Source organism: Salvelinus alpinus, chromosome 35, assembly GCF_045679555.1.
Source record: "Salvelinus alpinus chromosome 35, SLU_Salpinus.1, whole genome shotgun sequence".
Lineage (NCBI taxonomy): Eukaryota > Metazoa > Chordata > Actinopteri > Salmoniformes > Salmonidae > Salvelinus > Salvelinus alpinus.
Window position 1 is genome coordinate 10,101,305 of NC_092120.1, and position 9,818 is coordinate 10,111,122.

At 42.1% G+C, this 9,818-nt stretch overlaps 1 protein-coding gene across 1 annotated transcript in view; it reads right to left on the reverse strand.

Moving 5' to 3' along the window:
• LOC139564362 (immunoglobulin superfamily DCC subclass member 3-like) overlaps positions 1–6,942 on the reverse strand; it is a 25,551-nt gene extending 18,609 nt beyond the window's left edge. Inside the window, exon 1 of the mRNA XM_071383833.1 lies at positions 6,641–6,942. Within this exon, the coding sequence (XP_071239934.1) occupies positions 6,641–6,692 (52 nt within the window). The 5' untranslated portion in view covers positions 6,693–6,942. The remainder of the gene's footprint in view (positions 1–6,640) is intronic.
• Between the last annotated feature and the right edge of the window lie 2,876 nt (positions 6,943–9,818).

Here is a 9,818-nt window from a genome sequence, read left to right on the forward strand (position 1 = left end):
ATCCCTCCCCCTTTTCCCATTAATCCACTTCCATTGACTCCCTCTGTAACAAATAACAACTAACCAGAAACTACAGTCTATTCCCAGTATAGCTGTGCATCCACAGGACAGATCCTTAAAGCATCTTAATCTAAATGAAGATATCTTCTCGCTCCAGTAGATACCTGATCATTACATTTAGGTTCTGGTTATACACCTTTTAATCACTGACATACAATTATTCTCAATCACCTGCACCTTCCAACAACTTTATATTATATGAGTGCTTGGGCCATTCAGGGTAAAAGTCCATCATTTACACAATCAATGAACACATGGATGCATGCCAAACAAGCAGCCGCAGTACAAGGAATCTCAAACCCTTCGAAAACATAACTTATTTTACAATCTCCTTCAAATCTGCTTTGCAAAATAGATCAATTCTGGATTTCAATACTATGACCCAGGACCAGGTCCAAGCTTAAGTCACTCTGGCCTGGAGTCTTAGAACAGGCTCCAAGTCACACTGCCTGACACAGCTGAGAAGCTTGTGCCCCAGGTCTTTGTAGTTCAGAACGACTGCTTGCGCTACCCAGAGACACCCAGTCAAGCTTAACATCTGATGTAAGGGGAAGCAGTGGATAATGGAATACCTGGGGATGCTATGCTGGGGATGTAGAGAGAGGGAGATGTCGGTCACGCTAACTAAGGATTAGCTGCATGTCAGATCTTCTGTGGGGACATATTGGATTAGAGATATCTGGGGACTTCCATGCTGGGGATAGAGGGAGTGTGTAATGTAAGAAGGGACTACGAGGGAAGCAGTTAAGACTGATGTCAAATTGTGTTGGCTTTGAGGGGTGAGAGTGCTGGAAACAGCATTATTTTGGGGTTGCTCAAGAAGGAAACCTTAATCATTTGTTTTTAGTAGTCGTTTTTTTCCATTTGTGCTTGAAATCAGAGGCATAAAGCGAATGATGATATTATTTATCATCTATGTATGCCATATAAAAGCAGCCAAGCTCAGCTGTGCCTTATGAGTTCCCAGCTGTATTCCACACAGTCAGAATGCAAAGCCCATCTTTACCACTGCAGCCCTGCATTCGCCCCTGTGCCCCGGAGTGTGATTAAGTGTTAAGTCTATGGATAAATTCACCACCCATCTGGGTGCTCATAATAAGCAGAAGGGGGGCTATCCAGAACACTGAGGACAGGGACCCCCGGCCCCATCCCCCTAGCTTTCCCTCACACTCCACCCCCACAAAATCCCAAATCTCTACCACTCAGCCCCAGATTGTGACCCCAGCCCCTAAAAGGTCATGAGAGAGTTGGGTGAGGGGACTGAGGGGGCCGGCGGAGGACAGCTTGCATTCGGTCACCAAAGCAGCCCCCTACCCCAGTCCCTTCATTGTTTATTGTCGCCTCAGACTTGGCAGTGAACTTCACAGTTTCCATTGTGACTGTGGCGCGAAGGTGGCTAAGCCCCCCAGGACGATGAAAAGGGGGTTCAGGGTCGAGGCAGAGAAAGCAAACACAAGTAAATCCCTTCATTGGTTGCGTCCTCTCTATATTTTTCCCTGTGTCGGTTTGTATGTTTTTGTGTGTGTGGGGGGGGCTGCTAGTGAGTCAAGCCCAGTTGCAAGTGTGTCGCAGAATCCTTAATTGACTTGTCCCATACTATCCCCTCTCCCTAACCCTGGGAACCCCTGCATGAAGGGGAGAGGCCGACTTTGGAAATAGACGGATGCCATAGTGAAAATTTACGTATTTTATGTGTGCTTCACTGTATTCACAGTGCTTTCTCACATTTTTTGTGTTGATAAGCTCCATTAGGTGAAATGGACAAGATCAATGACCATGCTATAATAAGCATAGAATTCTAAAGGCCTAGTTGTATTATCAGCTCAAGTCGTACCACAGGAAGACCCTCTGGTATAGGCATAAACATGCCTTATTACCAGTGGATATTGCTATAGCCAGCAGCTCTCCCTCTCTCCTTTCACCTTTTCCTTCACTAGCCTCCTTCACTCTTCATCATAGCAGAGGGATAGGCACAGATGATGTCTACTGAATTAGGCCCATGCAGGCAGGCAGGCATAATGGATGGAGGGGAGGGGGGGAGATAGGCCTGTATAAGTATTGGGGACTGATTCCTGGGCCCAGCTGGGATTGAGGATTGGGGGTGCTGGGTCAGGGGGCTGTGTGGATTTGGGGACTGACGTCGCAGGGCTGGGCCTATTGTCCCACTAATAGGAGTTAAACTCCCCTCTCTACCCCTCTCCCAGCCCTCCCCCCTTGACTAGCTGCATGGCACGCTCTTCTTTATGGCTGCCGATGGTGCACCAGCAGATCTGCTCCCAGCATAGCTCCTCTCCTATTGTTTAAACAGCCACTTCTTCATTAATTGCCAGCCAATTTGGCATTCGCGTGTGTGTGAACACGAGACCCTTTTCCCATTGCGCTAATCAATTCACTTCCGCATACAAGCTATTCCTTACACACCCATGGGTGTGTTCAGCAAGGGTAGGGGGCATTTAATGACCAATAATTACAAGGGGTGGCGTTGTAGGAATGTGGGCAATGTTGGCAACAGACCAAGCATCCATTATGCAATGTTTTGAGATAACATATTTAGCTTGTCTGTTATTCATCATTCTACAACCCTTAATAGCCTATTTAATGACAATACATTCTAATGACAACACACTGTGATGATTAATTCATCAGTATTTTAACACTTGTTCTAACTACATGCTCCAAGCATATTTTTCATTTATTTTGAGTCTGTATTAAAGCGAAAATCACTTTCCTCAATTTTTCTCACACCCAGTTTGCTGTAAATGGGTTAGGCATATAATTCTTTCAGCACACTGTGGCCATGTAAAAACAGCACAATCGAAATAAGAAAGATCCGAAATGATCCAACTTCGCTTTCCCTTTGCCTCGGCCTGAGTTGCTCAGAAATATATTAGAGAGATGCAGTGGAGCGCATTTTGTCAAGGCAATCGCAACCCGAATCGGGATGACCAAAATGTATTGACATTGTTGCACAGAAATTGCCTATGTCATCTTGTACTGCTGCTTGTGAAAGTGGCTTCTGTCAAGAAGTCAACATCAGGTCTCATTGGCCACCAGCATTTGATTGAATGGATTTCACTTTCAAGAACAGGAAGTCTAGTTTATCTTTAATTGAAAACAATGCCAGAACAAAGGTTGTTCCATGTTTCTATTCAGTAAAAGGGGCATCGGTATTGTTCCATGTTTCTATTCAGTAAAAGGGGCATCGGTATTGTTCCATGTTTCTATTCAGTAAAAGGGGCATCGGTATTGTTCCATGTTTCTATTCAGTAAAAGGGGCATCGGTATTGTTCCATGTTTCTATTCAGTAAAAGGGGCATCGGTATTGTTTCATGTTTCTATTCAGTAAAAGGGGCATCGGTATTGTTCCATGTTTCTATTCAGTAAAAGGGGCATCGGTATTGTTCCATGTTTCTATTCAGTAAAAGGGGCATCGGTATTGTTCCATGTTTCTATTCAGTAAAAGGGGCATCGGTATTGTTCCATGTTTCTATTCAGTAAAAGGGGCATCGGTATTGTTCCATGTTTCTATTCAGTAAAAGGGGCATCGGTATTGTTCCATGTTTCTATTCAGTAAAAGGGGCATCGGTATTGTTCCATGTTTCTATTCAGTAAAAGGGGCATCGGTATTGTTCCATGTTTCTATTCAGTAAAAGGGGCATCGGTATTGTTCCATGTTTCTATTCAGTAAAAGGGGCATCGGTATTGTTCCATGTTTCTATTCAGTAAAAGGGGCATCGGTATTGTTCCATGTTTCTATTCAGTAAAAGGGGCATCGGTATTGTTCCATGTTTCTATTCAGTAAAAGGGGCATCGGTATTGTTCCATGTTTCTATTCAGTAAAAGGGGCATCGGTATTGTTCCATGTTTCTATTCAGTAAAAGGGGCATCGGTATTGTTCCATGTTTCTATTCAGTAAAAGGGGCATCGGTATTGTTTCATGTTTCTATTCAGTAAAAGGGGCATCGGTATTGTTCCATGTTTCTATTCAGTAAAAGGGGCATCGGTATTGTTTCATGTTTCTATTCAGTAAAAGGGGCATCGGTATTGTTTCATGTTTCTATTCAGTAAAAGGGGCATCGGTATTGTTTCATTTCAACTGGTAGATAGAGATGGACATGTTTTTCCAATACTGTGCTCAGAATTCACTTTTACACACTTTCTTGATAACTTTCTTGAGGTTAATAAACCTCAGTGTGTCTTTCTCTTTCTCTTATAAAAGGTTCCATTGTATAATGAACACAATGTTATTTTCAGTTTCTGTACATCCCACCTCAGAGGGCCTTGGGAGAATTTTGCTCTCAATGTATGAGACCCGTGGTGTACATTGTTCTTTCACCATGCCCATGATACACAGGCAATTTGTTTTAGGCAATATTGCCAAGGCAATAACAATCTTATTGACTAAGTGGCCCTGCCGATTACATTTCCCCAGATAATAAAACGATTCTCATTTGCAATGGAAAAAGTTGCAGCAACCATTGCTGACAACATTGCTTTGCAATATTGCATTAAAAAAATTGCCAGTGTTGCGAAGGCATTTAGGTCTTGCTTAAAGTTCTATAAAATGTAATGCATCTTGAAACGTACAACCTACAAACTATATGTCATTCATAACTGCTGTCAAAAAAGAGTTATTGAATACCTGCATTTTATATGGTCTATGCATGTAATTAACTCAGTTTATAAACTGTGGGGAATGTTCTTATCCCTCATACACACAGCAATAACAGCCAGCAGCACTGTTTCTATGAGCCAACTTCAGTCTTATTTGTTATATATGAACCCAGGATGGGTCCAGCCACATAAGAGGTGAAGAAGTGGGGAGGCCACCAGGGAAGGCTATGAGGCTATGGCACAGAGAGCAAATAAGTCTGAAGGAACTAGGGCCAAGCTTTTGGGCCTCATGGCAGGGTAGAGCCTTGTCCCTGATTCCACCTCAATGTAGATCTTTGGGATTAACACCCCCAGTCAAAAGGGTGTCTGGTTGAGATGTTGAGAACACTGTCTGTGCAGGCTGGGGGAGAGTGTTTGTTTGTGTGTGTGTGTGTGTGTGTGTGTGTGTGTGTGTGTGTGTGTGTGTGTGTGTGTGTGTGTGTGTGTGTGTGTGTGTGTGTGTGTGTGTGTGTGTGTGTGTGTGTGTGTGTGTGTGTGTGTGTGTGTGTGTGTGTGTGTGTGTGTGTGTGTGTGTGTGTGTGTGTGTGTGTGTGTGTGTGTGTGCATAGGTTTTAGGGGATATCAAATAAGGCAGCTGTAGGGGGATTACTGAACAACCAATCCCACACACACCATCATCATGCCCCTAAATGAGGTGTGTGGGGGATGGGGGGACAGACAGAGAGGGTCTATCTGCTTTATGTAAATGAAGGTGTGAGGAGGTCAATCATTGTTTAACCCCAAGTCCAACTGGCTGCCCTGTGTCTGACCATGACGGGTAGATGAGCCTGATCTGACCAAATATTCCTGATGAGATTTCAATACACAAGTGGTAGCCAAAACATCGCCATTTCCTACCCTACAGTTATTGTATTTCCAGATATGTTCTTTGCCTGAGTTTAACACTTTTTTATGTGTAGTGTAAACGTGGTTCTTATGATTAAGGAATAAATGCATGAGAGGCAATAGTCGGGTTCAGGGGATGAGTCAAATTTACTAACATGTTCGTATTGAAAGGTTGTATTGGATTATCGTTGTGATTATTATGTAAAGTTTGTTTCATGGATAGCCATTGCCATTCATTTGTCTTAAGTGGTGTAATCAGAGAAAATAATGTGGGAGCTGACTAAAGTCAATAACATGAAGCACCGTGAGTTCCTGTCCCAAAATTGCCTTACAGAGAAGTAAACTTGTGCGTAAAAGGAGAGAGAATAGTCTAGTATCTTTACGCATCGACTGAATGGTGCATCATGGTAGCACACCATTGAAATCTGTGATCAAACATATGTCAACTTTTGTGCTGATAACACATAATTAATGAAACGAATTGGAATGAAAAACGCTTTAAAAAAGTATCTAATGCTCTAGTATTTCACCTAACCCGAATCAATAACAAAAATGTTTTCTATTTTTTGAAGGCTCTCCATTCTGCTATCCACGCATAATGTCCAAAATAACACTATAGACATGTATGTTGAAGGTCAAAAGCCTCCCTCCAAAGACACAGTTGTAAATATCCTGACGGTTCCAACTTGGCCATTCATCTTTACGCGCGCCTTAACAGCCCCCATTCGTTTCTCTAATTACACCCATGGCATCCCAGAGGCTGCAAACTACACATGTCCCCTAATCGACACCAATGACTTTATGGAAGACATATACAGACGAGATGGAGTCGACAGGAAAGGAAATAATTGCTTTTACGCAGTGCAATAGGCTAGAGAGGCAGGTGCACACTAAAGACGCATGGCTTCGCGTTCACCTCAAATACATTAGATACTGAGGCTGCATGCTAAAATCATTTCAAAATCACATGCAAGTAGCAAAACATTCCGTTGGTTCCACATGGAGGACATTAACTCGACTTATACTATCATTACCTATTCAAAGCTCGAACATTCATCCGCTTAAATGTGAAAAGAATTACCTGAAGATATGACCACCAATAGAAAAAGCTGAAAAATCCTCGTCTGGTTCATGGTTTAGTATGATTCCCTTTTAGTTGAAGTCTAACTATTATAGCAACGCTTGAATAACGAGCTTAACTCTTTAAAATGTATTAAATAAAAATACCAACAAAATCTCAAAAAAACATTTCCGCAGTTTCAGTTCCACTGTCCAGCGAACGGCTGGCTTCTGGACGAGGCTGCTTTGAGAATGTTCTGTTTGCTATTGTAGAACGGCCCTCGCTGGGTTCTGTGGCTATTAGTTATGCGTAAGGTATTGTTGTCCCCGCTGACATCCCGGTCAATGAATGGACACTGATACAACAATAGAACTGGCCAGCGGAGACTGGGGGCATGTAAACGAGCCAATGGTAGGATGGGGGCCAGTCAAAATGGGTGGCCCCTTCTAAACCCCAAAGCATCACTTGAGGGAACCTGCTATGAAGAGGCTCCAGAAGCCAAATATTGTCTTGATATGCAGGTCATCATCATTCTATTGTCAACCTACTCCACCATACATACACTTTAATGCTGTTATGGTGGTTATTGCTGTCAGTTGTGGAGGTGCTGATGATTACTGGCAATGACAATGTTACTGGTACTCTACAAACCACTTTCCAAATGACATTGTGAGCATCTGTAAGAAAAAAAAAATATATATAGAAATGTCCTTGTTTTTGAAAGAAAAGCACACTTTTCTTTTAGTCCATTAAAATAACATCAAATTGATCCGAAATACAGTGTAGACATTGTTAATGTTGTAAATGACTATTGTAGCTGGAAACGGCAGATTTTTTATGGAACATCTACATAGGCGTACAGAGGCCCATTATCAGCAACCATCACTCCTGTGTTCCAATGGCACGCTGTGTTAGCTAATCCAAGTTTATAATTTTAAAAGGCTAACTGATCATTAGAAAACCCTTTTGCAATTATGCTAGCACAGCTGAAAACTGTTGTGTTGATTAAAGAAGCAATAAAACTGGCCTTCTTTAGACTAGTTGAGTATCTGGAGCATCAGCATGTGTGGGTTTGATTACAGGCTCAAAATGGCCAGAAACAAATAACTTTCTTCTGAAACTCATCAGTCTATTCTTGTTCTGAGAAATGAAGGCTATTCTATGCGAGAAATTGCCAAGAAACGGAAGATCTCGTACAATGCCGTGTACAACTCCCTTCACAGAACAGCGCAAACTGGCTCTAACCAGAATAGAAAGAGGAGTGGGAGGCCCCGGTGCACAACTGAGCAAGAGGACAAGTATATTAGAGTGTCTAGTTTGAGAAACATACACCTCACAAGTCCTCAACTGGCAGCTTCATTAAATAGTATCCTCAAAACACCAGTCTCAACGTCAACAGAGAAGAGGCAACTTCTGATCAGTTTGATGTTATTTTAATGGACAAAAAAAGGGCTTTTCTTTCAAAAACAAGGGCATTTTCAAGTGACCCCAAACTTTTGAACGGTAGTGTATATACAGCTCATTCAGAAAGTATTCAGACCCCTTGACTTTTTCCACTTTTTGTTACGTTACAGACTTGTTCTAAAATTGATTAAATAAAACATTTATGCAAATGTATTAAAAATAAAAAATAGAAATACCTTATTTACATAAGTATTCAGACCCTTTGCTATGAGACTCGAAATTGAGCTCAGGTGCATCCTGTTTCCAATGATCATCCTTAAGATGTTTCTACGACTTGATTGGAGTCCACTTGTGGTAAATTCCATTGATTGGACATGATTTGGAAAGGCACACACCTGTCTATATAAGGTCCCACAGTTGACAGAGCATGTCAGAGCAAAAACCAAGCCATGAAGTCGAAGGAATTGTCGGTAGATCTCTGATCTTGTGTCGAGGCACAAATCTGGGGAAGGGTACCAACAAATGTATGCAGCATTGAAGGTCCCCAAGAACACAGTGGCCTCCATCATTCTTAAATGGAAGAAGTTTGGAACCACCAAGACTCTTCCTAGAGCTGGCTGCCCGACCAAACTGAGCAATCGGGGGAGAAGGACCTTGGTCAGGGAGAACCCGATGACTACTCTGACAGAGCTCTAGAGTTCCTCTGTGGAGATGGGAGAACCTTCCAGAAGGACAACCATCTCTGCAGCTCTCCACCAATCAGGGCTTTATGGTAGAGTGGCCAGACTGAAGCCACTACTCAGTAAAAGGCACATGACAACCCGCTTGGCGTTTGCGAAAAGTCATCGAAAGGACTCCCAGTCCATGAGAAACAAGATTCTCTGGTCTGATTAAATCAAGATTGAACTCTTTGGCCTGAATGCCAAACATCACATCTGGAGGAAACCTGAAACCATTCCTACGGGGAGGCATGGTGGTGGTAGCATCATGCTGTGCAGATGTTTTTCAGCGGCAGGGACTGGGAGACTAGTCAGGATCGAGGGAAAGATGAACGAACAAAAGTACAGAGAAATCCTTGATGAAAACCTGCTCCAGAGCGCTCAGGACCTCAGACTGGGTTCAAGGTTCACCTTCCAACAGGACAACGACCCTAAGCACACAGCCAAGACAACGCAGGAGTGGATCTGCAGAGAAGAATGGGAGAAACTCCCCAAATACAAGTGTGCCAAGCTTGTAGCGTCATACCCTAGAAGACTCGAGGCTGTAATCGTTGCCAAAGGTGCTTCAACAAAGTATGAGTAAAGGGTCTGAATACTGTAATATCTCAGTTATTTTTTTTCAATACATTTGCAAACATTTCTAAAAAACAGTTTTTGCTTTGTAATTATGGGGTATTATGTGTAGATTGATGAAGAAAAAAAACAATTTAATACATTTTAGAATAATGCTGTAACGTAACAAAATGTGGAAAAAGTGAAGGTGTCTGAATACTTTCCAAATGCACTGTATATATATATATATATATATATTAACACTTAACTTGACACCCAGCATCATAACATGTTATGACACGGGCATAACCATGTCATGTCATAACAGCTGACATAACTTGTCATAATATAGTCATAACACTGTCATGACATATCAAATCAAATTTTATTTGTCACATGTGCCAAATACAACAGGTGTAGACCATACAGTGAAATGCTTACTTACAAGCCCTTAACCAACAACGCCGTAAAAAAAAAAAAAGTGTTAAATTATTTACTCAAATAAACTGAAGTAAAAAAGAAAT